The sequence below is a fragment of the Dipodomys merriami genome, unplaced genomic scaffold, assembly GCF_024711535.1.
Source record: "Dipodomys merriami isolate MVZ:Mamm:240054 unplaced genomic scaffold, mDipMer1.0.p SCAF_1, whole genome shotgun sequence".
Classification (NCBI taxonomy): Eukaryota; Metazoa; Chordata; class Mammalia; order Rodentia; family Heteromyidae; genus Dipodomys; species Dipodomys merriami.
This window is the reverse complement of record NW_027202270.1, coordinates 11,166,612-11,193,786: the sequence shown is the minus strand read 5'-3', so window position 1 is coordinate 11,193,786 and position 27,175 is coordinate 11,166,612. Positions and strand designations below refer to the sequence as shown.

At 38.5% G+C, this 27,175-nt stretch overlaps 1 protein-coding gene across 1 annotated transcript in view; it reads left to right on the top strand.

The window, feature by feature from the left end:
• Positions 1 to 27,175, top strand: part of Nyap2 (neuronal tyrosine-phosphorylated phosphoinositide-3-kinase adaptor 2) — a 260,266-nt gene that overhangs the window by 187,152 nt on the left and 45,939 nt on the right. Inside the window, exons 6-7 of the mRNA XM_070015900.1 lie at positions 3,802 to 4,011; positions 26,827 to 26,930. Of these exons, the coding sequence (XP_069872001.1) occupies positions 3,802 to 4,011; positions 26,827 to 26,930 (314 nt within the window). The remainder of the gene's footprint in view (positions 1 to 3,801; positions 4,012 to 26,826; positions 26,931 to 27,175) is intronic.

The window sequence follows — 27,175 nt, the reverse complement described above, 5'->3', positions numbered from 1 at the left end:
CTTGGCTTTCTGACCCTCTGTTGGCATTATATTACCTGAGCAATGTCTCTAGTCCAGCAGTTTGCTGTCTATTTGGAGATAGAATCTCCAGGGTTTTTCTGTTTGAGCTGGCTTTGAACCACAATCCTCGAAGTCTTGGCCTCCAGAATAGTTAGGATCTCAGATACAAGCTGCTGACACCCAACTTCAATATGTCTTAATGATGTTTCTTATCCTGATGGTCCTTTCGACAACTATTTTGTTAATTTTTGTATTTATTTGAGATAGAATAAATATTTGATTGGGATGCAGTTCTTGAGCATCTATGTGAGAAAACAAGATTGATTTATGAATAAATGTCCAGTCATACATTTATGATACTCTCACCAGTTTTTCAACTATGCATTCTATTAAGGAACTAGACATCAAGGTACAAAGCACAAGTCTGAACACTACAATTTGCTCAATTCTTTTGTTCAGGTTTCTCTAAATGTACCTGACAAATGGGGTGAAGACAAAGACTTTGGCATTTGAAAACAAAGAAACAAGAAAAAAGGCAACAGTGCTTCTTTTTATTTTCAAAGCTGTATTGGGCTTTTATATAGTAGAATCTTGAGGTCTAAATGACACTCCACTGATTTCTGACTTGTAAATCCTTGTAATTTGAATGAGAATAAAGACACTGACTTTGGCTGAGATGCTTTGACATATATCCCTGCCTTTCAGATGTGAAAAAAAACAATCTATATAAAACAATTTTCAGACCCAGTTTAAGTTTGAGAGCTTCGTTTTGGCTAGTTACAATTTCAATAGAAGAGAATTTTCTGTGTGTGACAAATGAACAAAGAAAATAGAAGGAAAGTCTTGATTTATACCATGAAAGAAAAATATAAATACAGGTTCTAAAGCAAACTCTCTCACAGTTTTGGTTAAAATATGCAATATAAAGTGGGGTGAAGCAGGTGAACCCTTAGGTTATGAGACTGTGACTTTGAAGAACTAGCTCAGCATTTTCTTTCATATTTTGAATATTCTGCTATGGTGTTCTTTTCTGATACTGGTTTCATTTCATTTGGCTCAGGGCACTGAAAAGCAAGTTGGCTAAATTCTCCCACTCTTATGATTATGCTGGAATGTCTTGCTACCTTCAAGATGTTTTTAGTTCTTATATTTGATTTCAGGATAATTGGAATTTCAGTGTCTGAACAGGTTCACTTAGAAAGTTGAGACATCTCAGAGACTGTCAAAAGTCTGTCTTTCCTGGCCTCAGATCACCTCATAATATGCTATAATTCATGGCACATATTTTTGCAATTGAATGGTATCCAAGAGCTGTGATGGACTCTTACCTATGAGAAAGTAAAAGAAGAAGAGTAAGCAAGCAAGGATATAATTGCTTTGTATTTCCTGTACATTCCAGGTAGATGCTGGAGGAATAGAGAAAGCTACTGAGTAAATAAATAAAGTGAAATACCTACATAACAATATGCTAGATGCTAGGAAATCAAATTGTTAAAATGGGAGAGGTGCCCAGTTTGGTTAATCTTGAACTTCCCAACATGGGGGAGAGAAAGAAAGGGAAAATGTCAATTCACATATTTAGTAAGTAAGAGTAGTCAACTGGCTACAATTGGATGGTTTTTAGGGATGCTCAGTTCTATAATCAGGGTTGGGTGGAGTTCTATGTGCAAAGAAGTCTTAAGGTGAACATCAGAGGAGGGAGTATTTCAGACAGAATTGTTTTCCTGGGGTGAGATAAGATGCAAAAGGTTTAACTACTGGTGCTGCCCCTTGAGTACAGTGGACATCAGAGAGGAATGAAGCTAAAGAAGAAAGGAAAAATAAGATGGGAACAATACTTAAGGTCTGTGGTGGGGAGCTTGTATGTTACTCTGTGTATAAGCAAGAGGCTTATGGAAGTACTTTGTTCAAGCATAAACTATGATCACATTTACTTTCTGAATAGATGATATTGGTATATAAAGATCTTGTACTTTGGGGGAGTCAAAGACAAAATCTCCATGACACATTGCAAAAATTCAAAGTACAAGATTTGATTGAACCAGAGGGACTGAAAGAAGCATGGTCCAAAGTAGAAGAGAAAGGAGAATTAAGGTTTTCAGAAATAATGTCTCCTGATTGATGGATTTAGGAAGTCTTAAGTTAAGGGAGGAATGAGGTTCTAGTGATTGGTTGAATGAGTGATTGGTAGAAGAAACCACCAGTTCAGTATTTGAAATGTTAAAATGATGCTATTCATGGGACAGCCACTGGGTAAATGAATTTAAGGCTGAAGAGAATGGTCCGCACTTCAGATAAAATGTTTAGAAATCACTAACAACACAATAACTTTTTTTTTGGTCGGTTGTGGGGCCTGAACTCTGGGCCTGGGCATTGTCCCTCAGCTCTTCAGCTCAAAGCTAGCACGCTACAACTTGAGCAACAGCAACACTTCTAGCTTTTTCTGCTTATGTGGTGCAGAGGAATCAAACCCAGGGCCTCCTGTATTCAAGACAAGCACTCTACCACTGAGCCACCCTCCAAGTCCCCCACAATAAATTTTAGCTGAATCCTGTGGATTAAATGAAAAGCAAACAAGAAAGGACACAAACAATGTGCAAGGCATGCACAAAGAGCAGAAGGCATAAATACGATATGAGCTTAGAGCTAGAATAAAACACAAGAAGGTTAATGATCAGGTCAAACAAAAGAACTGAACATATAGAAAAATGAGTAATGGATGAGTTTTCAAATGCTGAAATATGTCATTAACTTAGTCAGCTAAAAAGTACCAGGTGATTTTAGAACATGCAGTATAATTTATTTGGCATAAGGAATAAACTAAATGAAAGATGTGCTAAGAGGATAAAGGTGAATTATGTCTTCAAAAACTCCTTTAAAGACAAAATAATGGCATTTGCAGGGAAATGTATGGAGTTAGAAGAAATCACGTTAAGCGAGGTAAGCCAAGTGCAAAGAGACAAATGGCACATGGTCTCCCTGATAAGTGGATGTTAAATCCAAAATGTTAGGAGATATCACAAAATTAACAGCACTTAAGAAACAAAGGATTTCCACTCATCTGGTCGAATCACTACTAAATAACCCCATGCTGCTGATCACGTATATGGTATATATGTGCACACCAGAGGGAAACTAGTTAGGAGGATGACACAGAACTAGAGGGAATCAGGGAAAAACATAAAACAGCGGGACCCATCAGCTGCACTGGACATTGACCAAAATGAACTAAGCAACTCAATGGCAGCGATGGGAGGGAACAAGTGGGAAAGAGGGAATAGCTGATGCTATGCAAAACAAAAGAAATGTACATATCACCCAATGTGGAAGAAATAACTGTATCGCAGAGCTCATAGAACTCATAAATGTTATAGACCATGATAGACAATTTGCTCCATGAAAGTTAGAATGTGTTTGTGATTTTAACTAAGCTTCACTATACCACAATACTGTGGAATTTGGGAAATTATGTAACCACTTAATCACAATAAAAATTTGAAAAAATTAAAAAAATTCCTTTAAAGATAAACTCAGAAAAGATAAAAAAAAAGACTCAAAACTCATTGAGGTATTCTTTTTTCCAAAGAGAAAACAGTATTTCCATTGACTTGGACATAGCAGGGGGGCAGAAACAAAATGTTACCGTGGGATTTGTGTCCCTAGGTTACCTTCTCTAACACAAGTCTAAATGTTTAACTCTCTATTGAAAATATTTTAGGAAAAAATTACTCTAATTTCTTAAAAGGAATTGGGGGAAGAATTAACTCTTGTTTAACAGAAAGTAATTTGTTGCATATGCAGAATCCACAGAGGAACTGAAAATCCGCAGCCACAGCACGGAGCCTTTACCAAAGTTGGACAGCAAAGAGAGAATGCACCATGGGGCATCTTCCTCCAGAGAGCCTGTCAAAGCTCAGGAATGGGACGGAACCCCGGGGCCACCTGTGGTCACCAGCAGAATGGGAAGATGTTCGGTGAGCCCCACCTTGTTGGCAGGAAACCATGGTTCAGGTAAGTAGGATTGCAGTCTTCCAGACAGAAATCTAGAAATTACTTCATGCAATGAACCCTTAACACAGCATACCTCTCTGATGAATCTGTCTCCACTCAGAGAAAACACATAACTAGTTCTTCACATAAAAGAGTACAACAGTGCTTTGGACTGCACTCTGCTATGACTGTGCATAAAGATGATAGGTAAGAAATTGACACTTCTTAGAGCTCTGCAGTGAAATAGCTGGATAATTTTAAAGATTTTTGCACTGAAGCCTTTCAGAAATATCAGTAACTTCAGATAAGGGAATATTCATTTATGAAGTTTGGCTAACTTTGTGTATGTGCTTGTGTTATTTTACATAATATTTCAGGCAGTTGGTAAAATTTGATCAAAAGGGGAATGGAGAACAGAAATATATCAAAGGTGATCTGAAGGTAGTAGAAAGAACAGATAATTTGAGTAATTTGAGTCATCTGAAGTAGTGAGCTGAGCTATCAGTTACTGATCCATCAGGTACCATGCTAAGTTTCTAGAACTAGTCAAAGGAGAAAAACATTATCTATGCACATCTAAATTTCGTATCTTGAAATTAAAATATGCCATGCAATTTGTAAGGGGAATAGATAAATATTATTAAACATCAATTTTTAAAAGCAGCATATGCTTGCTCTAAGCTGATTAATTTACACGCCGGACTCAATTGAAATACACAAATAATTGGGGAGCCTCCTGTTGTTTTCAGATTTTGATTCTGCAGTACTGGGAGGCTCTGAGGAAAAGACCTGTCCTCCAGTGTTCTTCCCAACATTGGTACTCATATGAGAAAGCAATTTGCATCATTTTAGCCAGTGCTCTCGTTCCTGACAGAAACATGTCGGGAGGGGGCATGGTAATTTTAACAAAATGAGTGACTTCCCTTGGAGACAGGAAGCTTGGAGGACACTTCTCTGGGAAAGGATCCACAAGAGTTTCCACAGACTCCAAATGCAACGTATGGCTCTGATGATGGAGTTGTATCATGTAGCCTAGGCAGACCCAACCTTACAACATACATTTAAAGCCAGCAGAAGAAACATTAAGTGCATTTAGAATAAATTTTAGAAGACATTTTATGCTCTAGTATAAATTACTAAAGACATATATAAAGGGACTCTTTATTCATTCTATCAGATAGTAGTTAACACATACACATACTTATTGTTTGGTTATCAATTGTGACTTGTGATTAGTTTGGGGCTTGTTAGTGTTTTTTAAAGAATTAGTGAATTTGTACCAGTTCTATATAAAATGTGTGGGTAATATAATAAATTGTGACCACAGATATATTAATAAAATTAGAGGAAATATTTAAATGCCTGTGTTGTAACAGACATTGTTGTGGTGTGTGAATATAATGAATAAAATACGTTTGTACTTGGAATAAAATCTAGCATAGGAGAGATAGATAACGCAATATATTGTGTGTTTTAGTCAAGGTACCACCAAAAAATAAAAATAATGTCATGGAATATAAATAGGTAGGTAGGTATGTAGGTAGACAGACAGACAGACAGATAGATAAATAGATAGATCTACATATATATAGAGAGAGATATACAGACACACAAAGAGATTCTTTGTAAGTATTTGGCTTAAAACTTAGGAATTTCATGATCTGCTTTCTACAAGATCAGAGAAGCCAGTGGTGGAATTTAGTTCAAGTTCATGGCCAATGCACAAGTCACAATCTGAGTTCAGAAGTTCAACCATCAGTACCAAGAGCAGGAGAAGACGGATGCCTAAGCTCAAAAAAGAGAGAGTGAATTCATTCTCCATCTTCCTCTTGGTTCTGGTGTGGCCTCACTGTTCCAGATGTGGCTCACCAACACGGGTGAAAGTAGTTTTCTTTCTATAATCTATCAATTCAAATATTGGTGTCTTTCAGAAATACCTTCATAGACACACCTAAAGTAAGTTGTCACATAAAATTATCCATGTTATACAAAAAGCATAGCATGCAGAGAGGAGAAATCAGTGAACTCTTCTGGAGAGATTATATTCTTTTGCAATAACTAATCAGGGAAAAATAATCATCACTAAAAGAGGTAAGTTTTGAGCTACAACTTGGAGCATAGGAATTTTCTCACTAGGAAAAATGAGAAGAAAAATGTCTGCTTCCTGGATGAATGCTAAAGATCTATGGGAGGCAACTCAACATATTTTGTGTGGGGAGATTGATGAGAGAGCCTATAAATGTAAGCGGTGATCAAGAAGGTCTGTATATTAACTAGAAATAACTGCAGCTATGGAGCTGTGATTGACATTGTCTTACACAATGATGAACTTTATTAGCTCTCTCCATCGAGTCTGGAAGCAGGCAGCTTTAGGTGTTTTGCAGATGCTCATAGATGTCATCAAAGCTGCTAATTCTTCTGCACTAGAATTGAAGCTTATATCCATGACCAGCAGCTAACCACAGTTAGGCACACAATGCTCCAGTATTTTCTCTCCCTTTCAGCTAATTGGAAACATGTCTCTGTAACAAACCACTGAACAAAGAGGGATGGGGTTTCTGTGAGTTTATCAAAGGTTTTCCCCACCCTATAAGTCAAAAAGACTATCTCTTTGAAGAAATGAGAGGGCAATGATATACAGAAGCAATGAGCATTAGCTGTCACATCTTGGTTAAATTCTGAACATGATGAGATGAACATTTGATAGTCATTTCTTTAAAGATAGGAAACAATTTAATTTGGTTTACATCCTGGATGACCTAAAGATGACTTTGTCAAAGGGTCTAAGCTTGAGGGCCAGGGAGGCCAATGCTGATACATGATGTGGAGTAAGGTTTACAAGGGAAAGTTGAGATTTAAATTTTGTCTGTGCTTAGTTGGAAGTTCTCTAACACATCTAATTGAGAAGCCAGTAGACATCTGGAATTTTAGGTCTTGAGTTAATGAGATTTTGTAGAGCTGGAGATTGAGAGTGGAGACCTTTGGATTGGTAACAACTATAGATTAAATGGGCCTAAAAATTAAAAAAGCTAATAAGAGACGAAAATTGAGGTGGGACTTTGGTGAATAGTGATATTCTATAATGTGGGTCCAAAAAGAAGATTCTGGAAGATGAATGGAAGTGACACAATTATATAGTCCTACCACTGAATTCTTATTGAGCACAGTAAATTTTATAAAAACTATGTTGCTAACACTTTGACATGAATTGTTGTTGGCATTCTGAAGGTAAGCAGAATGTACACTGTATTTTCACTTTCTTTTGCCTCAAATACCACAATCATCTATTTTGGACTACAGCACCTTGAACCTGCTCTCCTGAGTATTCAGCTGTTTACAGAGTAGAAAATTGTCTACTGGCTAGAAGGAATGGCGTAAATATTTTCACTTGCTTAGAGTCTCCAGTTTAGGGTTTGAAAGAGTTCATTATATTAAAGTGGAAGTAGAGAGGATTTTGGTTAACAATTTGATCATGAAATTTGTATAGCAATACTAAAAGAAAAGCCAATTGTAGAGGCAAAGAGAGGGTCACGTGAGTCAGGATTTCTTAGCTGGCAGTGCAATTCACATGAGCATTGCTATTACTTGGACCTTTAGTTTGCCATTCTATCATGTTTTCAGGAAAAGAAAAAAAAGAAGAAAAGGCCAAACTGTGTGGTATCAGTGCTTATTTTCCTGAAGAAAAATACCTTAAAGGTAGACTGTACTACGACTGCCCCAGTTCCCCTTAGGGTAAATATGTATAAAATTGAGGATCCGAATGCACTCAAGGTGAATGATCTCACTTTTAAATATTTTTGTTTTAAAAAATATGTTATACTGTTTATAGCTTTTTAAAAAATAGCATCTTTGAATAGTTATACAAATGGAGTTTCCATTTAACAAAGCAGTTTATGAATAGAATGTACCTTTTTCATTTTTTTGTCAGTCGTGGGGCTTGAACTCTGGGCCTGGGCGCTGCCCCTCAGTTCTTCAGCTCAAGGCTAGTGCTCTACCACTTGAGCCACAGCACCACTTCTAGTTTTTATGGTGGTTTATTGGAGATAAGAGTCTCACGGACTTTTCTGCCTAGGCTGGCTTTGAACCATGATCCTCATATCTCAACCTCCTGAGTAGCTAGGATTACAGGTAGAATGTATGTTTTAAACCAGTTATGTACAGTATTTTCACCCATAAGAGGGAAAATGGTCCACAATGAATGAGAGATCCATAAAGAGAACATTCTGGATTTGCTGTTTTGCAGAAGAGAAAGAGCCATTATTAACAGTTTCTCCTTCATCTTCAAGCTTCTCTATTATTATGTCTTTGCTCCTGGACCTTGGAACTAGCAACTCCCTTCCAGATCAGTAATCTATAGCCTTATTCTTTCATTACAACTAACGCAGAGATGAAAGTTATGCACATATTCTGTCACCTTCCCTACGCAAGGGCTCTCTCTCTCTCTCTCTCTCTCTCTCTCTCTCTCTCTCTCTCTCTCTCTCTCAGTCTCTCTGTCTCTCTCTCTCTGGCTGTCTCTCTCTGGCTGGCTGTCGTTCACACAAAATCTTTTACCAGTCACAGACGATTGCTTTACCAAAAGTAGTTTAGTCACTTGCAATGGTTGCTCCGTAATGGCTCTTCTGAGGCATGGAGGAGTTGCTGGAGTGGAGCACACATGTCAGGAGATTTCAATTCTAATTAACATTGCCATTGGTTACTGCCATGGTTTATTAAAGTTACGGTTGTTTAGTAAATCAGAGATTCTCCAGAGGGTGATTCCTGGAGACAGTGGAGAACTGGGACCTAAATACTTGTGGAAATAACAGGAGAAGCTAGGGAAATTATGTAAGTACACGTGACAATAACAAAAAACTCAGATTTCAATCATGAAATCAATTTATTCACAACTCTTACCAAACTCTGGTATATTTCTTAGGTGAGGATGCACACACACATACACACACATATGCACAATAGACTGAATAAATTAGAGTCTCAACCTCTCAGAGATCTTCCTCTGACTCATTATGCAGTAGCTCTATTGAAAATACATCATGTAGGTTGTAATTAAATATATTATTTTATTATGATGTATTGTTTGCATTTAAAACCATCTTAACAACAAAAAATTGGTGCTGACATAAAGTGATGGAAGGGTTCATAGGACACATTTAATCTTAAACCAGGATTATGTCATTTGTTCTTAAAAATCATTGCTGTTATCATCATCATCAATTGAACAGATAATAGACCAGGACAGGCTACAACTTTCCAAAAAAAAGTCACCCTGTGATGATTGGCCTTAATGATAAAGCATTTATGGAAATAAACTCTCATGTTTGATTATAAGCCCAGTGATAGGGAGAGAAAGACAAAGGGAAAGAGGGAAGTAAGGGAATATGGGAATATGGCAGAGATGGGGAGAGAGAGAAAGGGAGAGAGAACAGCAAACATAGATCAAAATTAAAACTGTACAAATAAGGGAGGATCTTAAAAATGTTGTCAGCTTCTCTATGGTCAGCCTTTTTTGCTTCCTGATTTCTTTTTTTTTTTTTTTTCATTGTGAAAATACCGGACAGAAGGGTTACAGTTACATGGGCAAGAAATGAGTACATTGCTTATCAAGCATTGTTGCATCCTCCTTTGTTTCCCCTTCCCATCCCTTCCCATCCCCCACTCCCTGCCGTCATCCCCCCCACCAAAGTTGTAAAGTTTGTTTTTCAACGTAATGTTTTGTACATCTCATTGTTGCAATGGGTCCACCTGTATCCCTATTTAAACTATTTTTTTCCCTTCCCCTCCACAAATTATACCAACATCAAATACAGTGAAAACAGGGCTTATTCTGTGGGGGAGGGACATACAAAACAACACAAAAATACCTTATAAATACGTTAGGAACAATAGCAAGAAAGAAAAATCTACTTGTGTCCTTCTCTTGGGGTTCATTTCGCCTAACATCATCTTATCTGACCTTTTCTGCTTGTCTCAGACATATAACTAGTTATTGCAAAACATTGAGATACCACCTCACCCCAGGTAGAATGGCTATAATCAAGAACTCTAATAACAACAGATGCTGGAGGGGATGTGGCCAGAAGGGAGCCTTACTGCATTGTTAGTGGGAGTATAAACTTGTTCAACCAGTTTGGAAAAGTAGTATGGAGGTTCCTCAAAAGACTCTACATAGAGCTACCCTATGACTCTGATATCAAATTCAGGAATGACTTTTAGGTACAGACACGGATTTGATTCTGCAATAGAGGAAGGCTGAGTTACAAAGGAAGCACCGGATGTGAGTGGAGACTTCTCACACATAACTTTTGCTTTCTAGAAGCCCCAGTCATCTGAGAAAGCTCTATTAGAAGAGCAGTGAATAGGAAAGAGAAGCAACTGGTCTTAAATGGCCATGCAGGGAGAGAGAGTTTTGATTCTATGAGAGGAACAGAGGAACACCCACAGTTGAGTCCTTCATAACACCTTGGCAAAATATTAAGATCTCTGGATGGAGAGAGGACAGATGGGGAAAAGTTCGGTTGTGGCTATGAATGAGGCTGCACTTGAGGTATTATGGTTCCATACTGGAAAATATGAAATTCTGTGATTCAAGAGGATCTTTGTGCTTGGACAAAAAAAAAAAAAAAACAATGCTAGGCAGAAGAGTTCTGGACCTTTCTGTGCCCATTGCCAGGGAGCATTTTCTGCCACTACTTATGATTTTGTCACTCATATCCAAAGGAAATTCTGTGTCCACAAGTGCAGACAGGTAAAAACTGGATATAGGTTTAATTTTATTTTAAGGAAAAAAAGTTTGATATTTCCTGTATATTACATTTGTAGAATACATTTTATAAAGGCATGCATGGCTAACAGGGCAAGCAGAAAATTTGGGGAGAAATAGCAATTCCGTGTTTTTAGTGATAATGTTGAGTCTGTCCTTTCATGCCTCTAAGCTGTGTTTATAAAATATATCAACAATAATATCTAATATTACCTCTGAATGGTGAGAATGTTTATAAAACATTGGTAATAGTATCTAATTCATAAATATATTTGAAAGATGAAATGTTATTTTGGAAAAATGAATTTTAAATAAGTACTACTTATTCCTATGATTCTTGGGATATTTCCAGATGTCTTTACATCAGAGCAGAGTTTAGTAGAGCAGGGTTTAGAATGGCAAGGATTCCCATAAACACTGCCCTTTGAACTTAGCTTTGAAATAAGCAGAATTAAGGCCCCCAAAGTAACAGCAATAGAAACAACAATACCCTCTACAACCAACAACCCAAAAAAACTCCTCAAGATATGCAAACCACTAGTGGCCATTGCCTATTTTTCCCAGTTGGGTGGAAGGCTGCATTTGGGAAGATTGTGGTTCTAGGATTGCTTAGGCAAAAAGAGTTTGTGAGAATCCCCATCTCAACAGTTAAAGCTGCGCATGGTGATACTTGCCTGTCATCTAGGCTATGGAAGAAAGCATAAATAGAACAATTGTAGAATAGGCTGATCTGGGCAAATAAGCCAGGTTTCATAAATAACTAGATAAATAAATGTCAGAGGCATGGCTCAAGTGGTATAGTGCCTGGTTAGAAAGCATGAAAACTTGAGTTCAAACCTCAGTATCTCCAAACAAAGTAAAGCAAAGTGAAGCAAAGCAAAGTAAAACAAACAAGCAAACCAAAAGAACTCAGCAAGTTGACCCATTGCAACAATGAGATGTACAAGACGCTATATCAAAAAATGAACTTTGAAATTTAGGTGGGAGGGGGATGGTGTGGAGATGGGAGGGAAGGGATGGTAGGGGGAAACAAAGGAAAGACAACAATGCTGGATAAGAAATGTACTCACTACCTTGCTCATGTAACTGGAACCCCTCTTCTGTACAGTGTTTTCACAATAAAAAACTTATTTATAAAAAAGAGCTCAGCAGGCTAGATAGCTTGAAGACCCATGGATTGTTTTGAGGGAAACAAAATTCTGATCTTCAGTTTAACAGATACTTCACAGACTCCCATCAACTATGGTTTAAACTGCATTTGTACTCGTGAGTCTTGTTCTGCTCATTGTACTGGACACTAGAGAAATCACCAGGATGTTACCATGTCATTCTATAGCTAAGACCAGGGAGTTGGGAAGAAGATCTGTTAGGATGGAGTACATTTAATACAAAGTAACAGAATGGAAATTTAGGGATATAATGATAATGAATCTGAGTATGTTTGGAACATCACATTTTTTAAATCTTAAAAATACTGTAACATATTGTCCTGGCTAATGCTAGTATGGCTGACCACTGATAAACTTCCAGAAGTCCTCCTCATTCTTGTAATCCATACTTGGCAACAATAGGAATGAGTGAATACCTGGATAATAACAAATTAGGCAACACAACTGTTAACCTAAATTCTCTAAGGTTAAAGGCATAGGTCATTATGAGAAAATATGTTTAAAATGTATGTTATTTCTCATATGCCCAGTGTCTAAAATGGTTGGTAGAGTGAAAATGCAGAGCCATACCCTTTCCCTCCCTATCCTATTTTTCAGAGATTTGTGTTGAATGATCATTGATCATTGATACATTGATAGGGACCGAGAGCTCTCCATGATATTCATTTTTGTTGTACAACAGGAACACCAGACCCGTCTGGTAGAGTTGAAGTGCTTGCTGTAATTTGCGTTCCTCTGTAGCGTGTTGACTAACTTCCTGTCTGGTTTCTCTCGAGCCCCAGACATCTGGGAGCACTGGTGTCTACGGCCCTCCAGGCTGCTATTCTGCACTGTGGGCTCAGGCACCGAGGATGATTCCCTTTATCTGCTTTGCTTCCCAGTTCTGATTGGGTGCCTAGGTACTTCCTTGGGGAACATTTGTCAGATCCTGCTGCTTGGTTCTGCTCTCTGTTTTCCCACTGTAGAGTTTAACTCTCCCTTTTCGAAATCGAGTAGCAAACACAGAACAGAATTCTCATTTGGAGAGCTTCTCATTTGGAGACTAATGGAAGTGATATTCCCAATGGATCCACTTATTTCTCAGTGGAAATCTCTGGCTTCTGCTGCCTAGAATGTGTACTCACCAAAGAAAAGGCACTCTGTATTTCTCTTGATGCTGGCGGTACAGCTTTGAGAATGAACCATAAGAGGAAAACTGGGAGTGAGCAGTACATTTTCAATAGCCAAAGTGTGCCTTAATAGAGTTCGAATGTAAATAAACAGAGTATAAAATGCAAAAGGCTAATTACAAAATGCTCAGAGATAATTGCTCTCACATCCCAAGCCCGAAAGCCAGGCCAAAGAAGCACAACTTGCAAAGGAGGTGAACAGAATGAATACTGGTGTCCTTAACTGAACTCTCATCTCTAGCCTAGGAATGTGGTTTGAGAGAAAGAGATACGAAATAGATACTATAAAGGATTTTAGCATATGTGAGTGTGTGTGTGTGTATGTGCATGTGCATGCTTTCTCATTCTATGTACATGCAGTAATTTTTCATGGAGTGAGTTTCCCATTTCCCAGGGGGCATTTAAGGAAAGACCCAGTGCATAGCAAAGACACGGATTCTCCAGATGAGAGACAGCCACTCATAGGAGGCCTTCTAAGGTCCTGGAAAACGTCCCAAGAAGTGAGAATTTCATTGACAAAGATGGGGCAGACAGAGAGGGAGAGATGCCATCTCATCCTAGGTCTGTCATCTCTTCTCCTCCTTTCTCCCACTGCCCTAGTGTAAGCTGCCATCATGCAGCTGATTGGGAGCAGAGCAGGAAGAGCAAGGACAGGAGACGAGAGAGAAACCCATCTCTCTGTGCCAGGTGTGTGCTCACACTGGGCCAGGGAGAAGCAGTTTCTTGAAATAAAGCTCAAAAGTTTGATTAGTGTAAGTCACTGGGCATTTAAGTGGCAAATTCAATAATACTTTCACTAAATTGTGAAATATTATTTTAATAATTTCACTAAATTGTAGAAACTGAAGGATTTTTTCATTTAAAATTGAAAAATAATTTGCTAAGATTTATGTTAAGCAAAAAAAAAATCTAGTTACCAAGAGAAGGTGAGACCTTGTTTCTGGGGAGAGAAGAATGACATGGTTTTCTGATTGCGTACAATATCACACGTAGTCAAGTGAAAATGTCAATACTCTATAAAGAAAACAGAACCTGGGGTAGTGGCAAAATTCGCTCTAAGATTATTGAAAATATATAATCTGACTTATACATTTTTAAGTTTAATTTGGACATTACAGATGACCCACTGAAAAGAATGCTTTTTATGTAAACACTATATATTAGCTATTAAAGAGGGTTACATTTGTATTTCACAAAGTCAGCATTGATGGACAGCTATGACTTTGTGAACTTTTCCAGTGATAACCCAAAGCTCAAGACAAGAAGTAAATTGCCCAGACTTTGTTAAGTAGTAGCTTCAAACCAAGGAATAGACACTTCAAGCATCTGCCACCCTTCAGCAGAGCTCTTGTCCTACGATTTTATTAGGTTGGCTTTCCCTATTGTTTCCAACTCCATGACCCTGAAATTACTCAGTGTTCACCATCCATTCACATATTCAACTGTTTCCTTTAGATCAGTGCAAGGAAAGCTGTAATCTGTGACAATCTGTGACCAAAACCACTGAGTAGAGGACATAAAACTCCTATTTCAAATGTGGTACCTGACAATCTGCTGACCTGGAAATGGAGATCTCAAGATATAGCAAAGGAAGCAGTATCAAGGTCATGACCTTGGGAGATGAGGATGCACACTAGCAAGGCAGCCAGAAAGCTGAAGCGTCTTGTGGCTTGAGTGTTACCTAAAAATGACAGGAAGCCTTTTATGGATTTAAACCCAGAGCTTATGCAATCATGTATTATACAGAAACAGCTAATTTATTATCCTCTTAAACCAGAGGAAACAGAATTATGGAGATCAGTACACTGCCCTAAATAACCGGCTGCATAAATCCAAAGAAATGTGTTCTTTGCTCTTTTGCCTATAAAATGTCTGTGTTCCTCTAACTAATAGGAAGATATTTATGATGGGTGGTGTTAGTGTATCAAAAATGTATTTTTGGATACCTGGGACACTATGTTTCACATGTGTTTGGGTTTTTATTTTTATTTTTTCCAGAAAGCAGTGACATTATGTAGGCTTTCTTAATTGTATAATTTACTCCTGGAGCCCAACTGTGGGCCCAGCAGGATGTGTGGAGAAGAAGAGATACACTTTGTCCTCCAGGACAGGGGACATTAGTGGACATTAGTGCTGCAAGAGACATTGCTGTAGCTGATTCAGTAAAACAAACACTGGTCTTTGTTTTCCAGGCGTTTTGTAGAATTTCCCCCAAACCATTTCAATTCCTATTCCCATTATTTTTTGTAGAAAACTACAGTTATGGAAGCAGACTGAAGTCAAGTAAGTGGGGGATATGTGTGTGTGTGTGTGTGTGTGTGTGTGTGTGTGTGTGTGTGTGTGTTTATGGGTTTTAAAATAGAGTCTTATCAGATCTGTAGCCAATTAACTACCTATGACCAATCTCTTTCTCCCTCTTATGTGTGTCTGCATGTATATAGTTGAATTTCGTTTCTGTTAAACATATACACAAGACATGATATTGCACCCTATATGAATATTTTGAACACTGTTATAAAGCTACAAGTTGTCAGTATTTATATTCTTATTAAGAAGATTCTGAATTTTAGCTACTTCTTACTTGATTCTATAGAGAATAATTAGCCAAGCAGGCATAAGCAGAAGTGGTTCATCTTGCTTGTCTCTCTATAAGTGATCAATCCTGCTTGAGGTCCATGGTGTCAATATGCAGGCTGACTTTGGAGTAAGAGAGCAGCAACCTGCAGGGCTCCAGGCTCCTCCTGGTCTCCCTCTGGGGGCTCAGCTTTTGACACAGCTCTTGTTGGTAGCATTTGGCTTTCTTTGGAAGTCCCTGTGGATTCACTGCACTCATGGAGAATGCCCTTTACTGTTTCTGTGAAAAGCCACAGAAGACATTACAAAACAGAAGGCCTTGCCTGACATGCTAGGCATTTACAAAGACTTAGTTCTGGAAGCTTTGTAATCCTTCTGGAATACTATCAACTAATATTCATACTGCCATCTACTGTCCATGATAAGAACTGCAATCCCAACTCTGGTCTGTCTCTCCACTCCCCTCTTCCTTCTCTCTCCCCCTGAACTGAAGCCTTTCTCCCCAGCCCCCGCCGCTGTGTTACACATGGAGAAGATCAAGAAATGTTTATTTTTAAAACTACTTTTTTAAAAAGATTTTTAAAATCATTTCTTTATAAATGTGAGCTACAAAATAATTCATCTTTCAGACTGACTTCGTTCTTTAAAATATGTTTCAAAAGAATTCATTCAGCAGATACTTAATGAGTCTTTATTAGAAGTCAGTAATTATCGTGTTACTTCGGAAATCAAAAGGGGAAGCCGTGGGCACAGCCTCTGCTCTACAAGAACCTAGAGTTTAATAAGGGAGGAAGAGGCAGATGGAGGGAAGGAGCAGGCAGACTGAGGGGTGGGACGATTAAGCCCCACAGGGAGAGAAGGTGTGCAGCTTTGCAGAGCCCAGGCGGGGCTGCGCAGGCCTTGAGCGGTTAGAATAGCTGTGAAGATGACCCACGTGTGCCCTGCAAGGGAAAAGTTTGGATTAACAAGCAAAATAACTGAGAGGTCAAATTTCCTTTTTAAGAATAAAGAGAGCAAATATGACTTAAGGTCTTCTTTCATGTTGGTTGCCATGGGAAAGTCTTAGCATTTATTGTTCGATTGAATGCCTGAAGTAATCTTATGAAACAGCCACCTCTGTTCCTTCCACTTCACCTGTGAGCACACTGAAGGTTAAAGAGGTCAAGCAAATTGTCCCTCATTATCCAGCTGAAGCTTAGCAGACATCCTGGAAACAGTCCTGGAGGGATATGCTTCTTTATTTATTTATTTATTTTTTAGCAAAAGCACGAAGGCAACTCTGATTTGTTGACTTAGGTAGGTCACATGTCTACCCATGAACCAATCAATGAAACAGAGAGGGTACATCTGCATCACGTGATAACAGGTGGAGCTAGAGCTGAGGTCAGTCCATACTTTGGGAAAACAAACGCTTCAATGGATGGTTCTCCAGGGAATAGCTCACTTACTGTTCTAGAAGTATTTTAAAAAATGGATTCTAAATAGCAAGTATGACAGATGACCATTACTACTCGTGAAGTTTATTTCTACATAAATTCTGTGTTTTTTAAAATTGCCTACTACCAACACATATCTCAATAGTTTCAGAAACATTTAGCAGATACTAGACTTGTGTTATGCTTTATTTTGATCATAATGCTTACAAAAACAAAACACAAAACACCGACTAGCAATGAAGAATAAAACAGTGCCCTTAATAAACTAGCTTGTGATCAATAAAAAGTATCTTTTAGCTAGGTGTCAGTGGCTCATACCTCTAATCCTGGCTACACAGGAGGCTGAGATCTGAGGATTGTGGTTCAAAGCCAGCTTTGAGACTCTTGATCTCCAGTTAACCACTAGAAGTGGTGCTGTGGCTCAAGGGGTGGAGTGCTGGTGTTGAGCTGAAGAGCTCTGGGACAGTACCCAGGCCCAGAGGTCAAGACTCACACAAAAAAGTATCGTTTCAAGAGTTTGTTCAATTAGTTCAACATATTTCATTTATTAATATTAAAGTATCAGCAATAAACTTAGAGCTGGCTTCTTACAGGTGATTGAAAGATGCCTTGAAAATTTGGATCATTTCCTTTAGTCTCACTCCAAATAGTAACTTCTCCCGTACTTTCTTTACAGAATTGTCTAGAGCCTTACTTCCAGATAGTAGCTACCAAACTCTTGAAGTTTTCAAAGGTTTTGCCATTTGTGCTGTTCTTAAACATGATATTTTCTTCTGTTTTGATTGTTAGTAAAATAATCAACAACTGTTCAAAAATTATTACTTCAAGAGAACTTTATAAACTTAAAATGGAGTTAGAGTCTTCATAAAGCAGCATTCTCAGTTCTAGACTCAGGACTATTATTCTTAAAATGATTGAAAATTCCAAAGCACTTTGTCCAAAGTCAGTCTAAAACTATTCATGCTATCTGAAATTAAAATTATAAATGTTAAAATGTACCTGTCCATTCAAAAGTATAAATCCATTATATGTTAATACAAATAACTATACTTTTTCAAAGCTGTAACAAATACTGAGCAAACTGAACTTGTTTTATATTTGGAAACTTTACTGAATAACTAGTTCCATAGAACAAAGATAGATTCTCACATCTGCTTCAAATGCAATTAATTGCTATGTGATGCTTTGGATACATATAGAAAGAGACATATATACCTATAAATATGAAATCTGAACATATACAGAGAATTATTGAATGAGCCTTTTTATATAATGGCGTCTCTTCTTTAATATCCTTCAGAAATTCAGTAAATGGTAGTCTATAAAGATTAATTTCAACCTTAGTTGCCTATCAATAATTTCATCATCCTTTGTCACACTAAATCCATTGATTTATCTTGAAAAATCAAATGTAATTTACACCAGCATGGTTTATGATATCATGCATTTAGGAAAAAAAAATCCATCAGTTCACTGAGTCATGAAGATCATCCATATCTTGACATGTTTTATTGTAAAAGCCAATAAATTGCATTCACTGATACTATCCACCCGTGAGTGCTCATAAGAAAAGCCTTAAGTGTTAGAATGCTCACAGGCTCATAGTGATAGAGGCGAGTTTTTCAAAATTTTAACTTCCTGTGAAGGCCTTCTATATTTTTTTAAATTGATGACACATAGTGTCAGTTATCTTCCTTGAGAGAACAGACCATTTCATTCATCCTGAGTGAAGCACAGGTCACGCTCCCTTGTGCACAGGACAGTGGAAGGCTCATGGTTCATGTTCTCATTTGGTGCCACTGCCTGATGTGCGGCGGTTACAGCAGAGGCAGCCATTGCTTGGAGACTTGCAGTTCGGTGGTCAACACAGAGAGAAAAGGCCAACTGCTTCTTACGTAGCATTTTTAATATTTTATAGTACATTTGCGGTCCCACAGAGTGTTAGAAACCCCAGAATTTCAATTATAAAATGTGTATCAAGCAGCAGTAAGTAGAATGTGGCCATAAAAATGGGACATGCTCATGAGGACTGCAAACTTTATAACTGCTCGTCTTTCCATTCCAGATGTTTTCACATTAGCGAACTATAGAAACCAATGATATGAGCGGAAATGGTGCCCATTATTAGGACTGGCTTTGATTGGAATTTATTAGAAGGGAAGAGTTTTCACATGAGCAAGCTGAATGCTATATGTAATTTGTCTGCTACTTCCTTCTTATTTTGCAACTTAGTAACAAAACATCATCATTTTATATAGTTCAAATGATCATTGCTTTGTGTTTACTTCTAATATCAAGATCTGTCTTGTTAGTTTCATTATTGCATTTCTGCTATCACACAAAGAACAATTCCTGCTGGGTTAATATTCATTTAATCTAAATACAAATCTTCATATCTCTTTCTTGAGTTTTATATGTTGGTTTTTATTTTGGAGACAATCAAGGATCATATTTTACTTGTTAAACAGATGGAATATTTTGTTTGTCATGAATATATTTCAATTTACTTTTAATGAGGGATAAAATGTTTGTTTTTAAAATTAGAGCACATTTTTAGACTCAGTTAAAGGGATAGAGACCCTAAGGGCACTTTAGAAATTGTATATTACAATAAAAACACTTTCATTTTTTTAAAAAAGGTAAAGTGAATGGTACACTACATGTAAGAAGCCAGGCGTGCATTGAAGAGTGTTCTCCACAAGTCGTAGATTGATTTACATTCTCCCCCAGAAGAATGGGGCCCTCAAGAGACATCCTCTCCCTCCAGAGCACAGGAAGGATAAGAGTGGAAACTCCTAACCCAGCACGTGTATGATGTTTCTTCATCTATTCAAAGGCTTCTGTCATTCTCTATGCATGTCATTGGATCACAGACTACCCTTTACCTTGCTCTGGCTTTTAAGTCCTCATCAGGATTCCAAGAAGAAGTTTTCTTTTATTTATTTCATTTTTGTGTGCCAGTCCTAAGGCTTGAACTCAGGGCCTGGCCCTTGTCCCTGAGCTTCTTTTGTTCAAAGCTAATGCTTTACTATGTGAGCCACACCTGGGCTTCTGGCTTTTTGCTAGTTCTTGGAGATAAAAGTCTTATGAGCTTTCCTTCTGGGGCTGGCTTTGAACCATGATCCTCAGATCTCAGCCTCCTGAGTAGTTAGGATTACAGGGGTGAGCCACCAGCTCCTGGAGAAGAATTACTCTTTACTCCAGCAAAATTGATTTTGTTATCTGACCTTTCAGAAATGCTAGTGTCAAAAATCAGCTGTAGGTGTCCCACCGGCACTATCCAGACAGAAATTGTGGGTAGCCCAGGAGAAGCTCCCCAAGTTACTCTGGGCCTTTGGCGTTATTTTGTTTTGCTTTGTCACCCTGAGTGAACCATGACAGGTGACAGGTGACGCACTGTCTTGACAATGACAAGTACTGTTGCTCCCCTTTCCCAGAGGACAAGACTCCAACAGGAAGTAGCAGCGTTCTCTCCTGTGTTGGGGTTGGGACCTATGGCAGCAAGTCTCTCATCTGCAGGTATCACGTGGTTCTCTCTAGCTGCCGCTGCTGCCATCCATCCCTGCCGTTTCTCTTATTTCCTTTCTGTTACCAAGTTAGCTCCTCCACTAAGATTAGGAATAATAACAATAATAGAAAGAGCACTTGAGGGAAGACTGTTGAAACACCAGAGGGCAATCCCAGAGGACATCTGCCAGCTGCTCATGGCTGGGCAATCTGCTTATCAAGCCAGGAGCAGGATGGTGCCAAGATGCCTTGTGCAAATCAAAGCAGGTATTAAAGTGATGGATGTGTGTGCACCAGTCACAGGCTTGCTGCTGGTCCACCGGACACGTGCTCCTCTCTCTGGCTGGGTGACAATGGCTGCCAAGTCAACTAGAGTTGACAAAGGATCTGGTGCAAACCTGTTTGATGAGACAGTGCCTTCAGGAACCGTAGTTGTGCTTCCGTAGCAAGCTGTGGTTTGCACCCAGCTTCCTTCAGGGTACCCGTGCAGTGTTCAGAGCAGCTGAACCGATGCTGGTGTGGCAGTTATTTTAGTAGGCTGGCTGGCTGGCTCATTGTCCTTCACTCAAGGTGAACAGGAATCCAAGAAAGACTGACATTTGTCCACCAGGGAAATAAATCTCCCAGCCCCCCACATCTCAGTACATTTAAAGAAAAAACAAAGTAAATATAAAAAGAGGTGTCTGCTGGGTGTTGGGTAGCTTATGTCTATAATCCTAGCTACTCAGATGGCTGAGATCTGAGGATCTCAGTTCAAACAAAGCCAGCCTGGGCAGGAAAGTCTCTAAGACTCTTATCTCCAATTAGCTACCAAAAGAAGCTAGAAATGGAGTGGTGGCTCAAAGGATAGAGTATTGACACAAAAGCTCAGGGACAGAATCCAGACCTGAGTTCAAGGTCCAGGACTAACATACTAACAGTTGATGAGTGGGGGATGATGGGGGAAAGGCAGGTACAAGATATAATAAAAGCTTATTTTTAACGTTGTTGTAACAGTACCTAAACTGCTGTCCCAGAGTCCCTGGAAGAGGTGGGCCCCAGCATCTGCTTCATTAGGACTTCCGTTCATAGCTGCAGGAGAGGGAAGTCATTCAAAGCTTCAGGAGTCTCTGCTGCTTCCTCAAAGCAAAACTCAGTGGGAAGGGGTGGGAACAGCGTCTTCCAGATGTGTCTGCTCCATATTTTCTCAGTAGTCACAAGATGATCCATGTTTATCAGATTTGATTGATCACCTTTGAACTGTACTCACCGTATCAAATCCTGTCACCTACTCTAAATTCTATAAAAATATTTAATAGTAAAAGAGTAGTAAAAATATCTAAAAGAAATGACGAGACTGACACTAATGAAAATTTAAAAATGAGTACAGATTGTATGGATGAGGTGAACTTAATTGTCTAGTTTATGATCTGAATAATGCCACTGCAGTTGAGAATACTTTCTAGACTAGATTGTCAGTACTTTAAGAATTCCTGAATGCAGGATCAGGTATGGTGGTTTATGTCTGTAATCCTAGGTATTAAGGAGCTGAAGCAGACGGCTTGTGAATTTAAGCTCATCCTGGGCTACATAGAGAGATCCTGTACCAATAAAACTGAGAAGAAAAATTAAAAGAACGTCTCAGTATGCATGATTACTATCCAGCAATCATAGCCTATAATGAAGTAATGGGATTCCTCATACTTCAATTATTTCCAAGCAAAATGATAAAAATACAAAAGCCTCAAAAATCATTTAGTATAGTGTATGATTATTATATATGTGATAAAAAGTTTTCTTTCCTTTCTTTGTTTCTTACAGGGCATTTGTCTCAAACTGTGGTTACAATATTTTATTGATATGCCTAAATGATTACCCAGGAGTCACAATCCATATGATAGATAGAACCTGGGCTTGAGTAGTGATAAGATGTTTGGGATGGTTGTTTTCTCCTTTGTCCACTGTCAAGGAATGGGTCCTAGCTTGAAGTTTGGACTTAAATTCATTTTGTTGTTGGTGTTGTTAAATTTTAGAGGTTTCTCAAGATTTGTTCAGAAAAGGCATTTAAAGGGAAGGTACAGGGTAAGAAACACCTCAAAAACCTCCACAAATATGTCTGATAAATAGGTTCTCATGGTCTAACTTCTTTCTTGACCTAGGTGCTAGCTCAGAAACTGCAGAAAATTTTGTTGTTGGAAATTTGTGGTCACCAGGTTTTTGAAACAAAATTTTAACTACCTGACTATAGTTAAGACTATAGTTAAGTTATGCAAAACTAAGCTTCTGCTTTTTAATCAGATACAAGTTCATCTTAACTAATGTAAGTCATATTTTGAAAAACGCCTTCCTGCAAATTAAAGTTTAGAATATATGTATGTTGATACACTGGGAAGAATGGCCTACTCCTATCCCTGTGTAGCCCTGAATCATTATGTAAACCTGTTGGCAGGATGACTCATCTAGGGAACATTCTCTACCGCTGATAATACAGTTAAAAAATACTCTGTATTGAAAAAAGAAATGGATGGAGAAGAGCTAGCTCTACACCCATTTTGACCAATTTGTTACTGTGAGGCTAGATGAAAGTGGGTTGCTTTGTTTTTGGTGAAAATGCACTTCTTTCTTATGACTGTGCAGATGCACTAAGGAAAAATAGTCATCTGTGTGCTTTCCAAAAGTGAAGAGAACCCAGCAGAATAGCAGGAAACTTGGAGCCCATCCTGTAACAATAGGAGGAGCATAAACCTGAACAGACATTCACTAAAAATCCACCAAAGGGAAGATGAGAAATGATTATCTTTTTTTTTTTGTCCAGGACTTGAACTCTGGTCCTGGGCACAGACACGATTATCTTAAAAAATAGACATTATAAACAAACCACTGAACGATTGCATCCATTAAAAAGGAAAATGAACTCAAAAGTGAACACAGTTCAGAGAATACACAATTAATAAAAAGAATAATGATTAGTTATGAATCCAGAAACATCTCATAATGATGACTTGGTAACAGTTAATCCTAGGAATCAAAAGGAGTATCTTTCCCTCCCTCCCTCCTCCTCCTCCTTTCTCTCCCTTCCTCCTTCCTCCATTCTGATTTTGTCTTCCTTCCTCCCTATCTCCATTTCTGTCTCTGTTTCCATATTTACTACGTTGCTCTTGCTTCTTCTTTTTATTAATGTTTACACACCCAAGGTCTTCACTGTAGCATCTTCTGTGTCTAGAATGTTATTGATAGTTTTCAAAAGAAAGCTTTTTCTTGGATATAGGAAGAGCAGGTGTGTTACAGCTTCATAATCATCTCTTGATGAAACGGATTTTCTTAGGGGAGGAAAGCTCTATCTTGTATATCTTTTGAGACAGTTTCAGGAATGGGTAAATACTTGACTCACTATTTATTTTGGCCCTCCGCATTCTTAGGCAAATTTTACATTAAAATACAAGGCAGCAATTTGTGTGTCCAATGTCATGGTTCTAAATTTCACTGTTCAAATCTGAGAGAGACTACATTTCCTGAGGTTGGTGAACTGGGAAGTTAAACTTTGATGTTACCAGTCTAGAGAATCTTCAAGGAGCTTAATCATTATTAGGATCTTTTCTTGAGATTTATTGGCTTTTTTTCACCCCTAGGGTCCTTTTGGCCAAAGAAACTTTAGTGGATACAACTACATAATGATTTGTATCATCATCAACCTGGCCACAAACACCACAATAAATTCCAGATGCATTTGAGTTATAAGTCGTATGACATTGCAAGAGAAGGGGAAAATCCCACAATTAAAAAAAGAATGCCCCTAATGTATGATACTGCTAAACGTAAATGTTACTGTGTGTGTGTGTGTGTGTGTGTGTGTGTGTGTGTGTGTGTGTGTGTGTGCATGGACAGATATCTCCCTGTATATGCGTATGTACATAATATATTTATGGGGATAATCTAGGTCTATAGAGTCAGAACCTACCTATATGAGCATGCTAGGATGGAACTTCTAGGCTCTCAGTGATCAGATGCTAGAGCTAGTCCATGGGGGTATTTATCTAGTGGTTTATATGACAATGCCAAGGGAGCATCACAAGCCTAGACTTTATCTGGACTGATATCCAGGCGAGTAACCAAAGCTCTCCAAGTCACGATGACATTTTGAGCTTGTTTGGCTTTCACTGAGGCTCAATCTGCACATTAGAGATATCCTTGTCTATATTTGAAAGATGATGATTAAGCCAGGGTCTCACTGGAAAACTCAGCAGTGGAAAATAATCCTTAGGCACATTAGGCCCCATAAAAGGCCTGCAAATCTATCTGGTAACCTCTTTTCATCAGATAAAAACTTCAGCATAAATTTGAAAAAAAAAACACCCTTACAGTAAATGAACACGCTGTGGCATCTTTTGATAAGCAAACGTACTGAACTGGCATCCTCAGTGTGACTAAAGGTGCTGATCCAATGATAGAACCTATGGAAATAATGGCTCTTCTTGAAGACTTATCCACCAAGATTCCAGTGGACACTGTGCTTGCTGCTGTATGTAATGAGGAATAACTCCTTCAGGCCTGTGTGTATTTCTTTCTACTGGTTAATTGCCAAAAGCAATATTTAAGCTATATCATTATATCATACATAAACAGCCTCAGTGAGAATCCAGTGGTATTTTGAAGAATGGGTAAGCAGATTGTTGCTTCACTTATACAAAAGTAAGTGGGGGTTTTCTTAAAGTGTGAGTCTACATAAGAAGTACCCCTTCAAGAAGAACAAAAGTCAGAACTTGAATCCAGGTCTAATAAAATGAGGGTGTTACTTGATTGCCTTGGTTTGTAGCAGTTGTGTTGGCCTGTACTAGATTACTGTGAATATCTTTAGTGAAGGAAAAGTACAGCATAATTCACTCACCATGTAGACCCTATGAGGAAAGAAGTAGTCAAAACCACAGGAAGTTGTGTAAGCACCAGTTACATGCCAAGGCTGTGTGGGAGAGAGAAAGAGGACATCAAGATCAGAGGCTGCTTCATAATAGAAGTGTACCGTGAATCACATCTTAGACTACAGGGGAGTTTTAGTGTGTTAAACGTCAAGCAGAACAACTTGGGTGATGAAAAGACACAGACCAGAGAGGATTCTGAGAGCAGAGATTTGCTTATTTACCTTGTGCATTATCAAACCATGGGAAATGGGATTGACTGAACCCAAGGGTGCATGATCTCAGAATCTAAACTTTTTATGACATTAGATATGGCACAACTGGGAATTTTTTTTGGTTGGTTTTAAGCAAAGAGATTGTGAAAGAACATCAAAGAGGTTTCTGAAACATGGGGCTGGTGTGAATATAAGAGCCATCACAAAGAAAAGGCAGACTGGAAGTAGGTCTAAGTTTATTAAGGAAGGAAAAGGAAATGTACAAGATCTTTCCAGAAAAATCGGGCAGATATTCCTTCTATCTCTTGGGAAAACAGGGGGATCCAAGACACTGGAAAGAAGCTGCATCTGGATTTTCATTGTAAGGAAGCAAGCAGAGCTGGGTGTGCAGAGAGCGTATTGTACCCATTATCAGTGAATCATTTTTGTTTGGGATGTGTGTTTCTTATAGACTGTGCTCTCTTAAGGCAAGTCCTTTGCAAATAATATGTACAACATCAATATTTGAAACACTACAAAGGTCTTAAAAAGCATTTATCACATTTATATAAATTAGACATAAGCTGTAAACTGTTACATTTAAAGCATGATGGGTGTAGTCATGGAAGGAAGAAACTAGGAAGGAAAGGAAGGAAGGAGAGAGGGAGGGAAGCAAGGAAGGAAGGAAGGAAGGAAGGAAGGAAGGAAGGAAGGAAGGAAGGAAGGAAAGTAGGAAGGAAAGAAGAAAGGAAGGAGGGAAGGAAGGAACAAACAAACTTGGAGAAGCTCAGATAAGAGTTTAGGATGTAGGAATCTATAGACCAGAGATGAAAATAAAGTATCAAACTAATCTGGTTACTTGCTTTCTGTCCTAATGGGGTATGATTGTTCCAGTAATCATAGCATAGAAATGAACCCCAAATTGGATAAAATGAAAAGGGTATTCGTTCTGTTTTCCCCAGAAGGTACTTTATGAATAAAGACCCTTTAAAGCCAATTGTTATGTTAATTCCTACTAAATTATTAGCAAGCATCAGGAACATTTTGCAGGTTCCCGGAATGTGTCACAAAACAAAAGCTTTCCTCACTGTCTGTGTTGCTCAGCAAATGCCTTGTCTTCTTGCCTTGTCCACAGAACCTAAAGTCAGCTGCAAACTAGGCCGATCTGCTTCTACATCAGGCGTGCCTCCTCCATCAGTGACTCCTCTCAGGCAAACCAGTGACCTGCAACAGAGCCAGGTACCATCAGCGTTAGCCAATCGTGATTGACTTCCTGTGATGCAACATGCCAAATGCTTCTCACCTCTGTCTGTCATGTGTTGCTGTAGACAACGTTTGCATTTGCTTTTATTTTTCTACGTGTGTATGGGTTGGGGGAATGAGGCCTGGTAGTCTGTGTTTCCATCCCAAAAGGAATGTCTTTCCTTCCTGTGACTGGCAAAACTTCCTTTGCTGTTTGTGTCTGGTTCCATCGTTCTGTAATA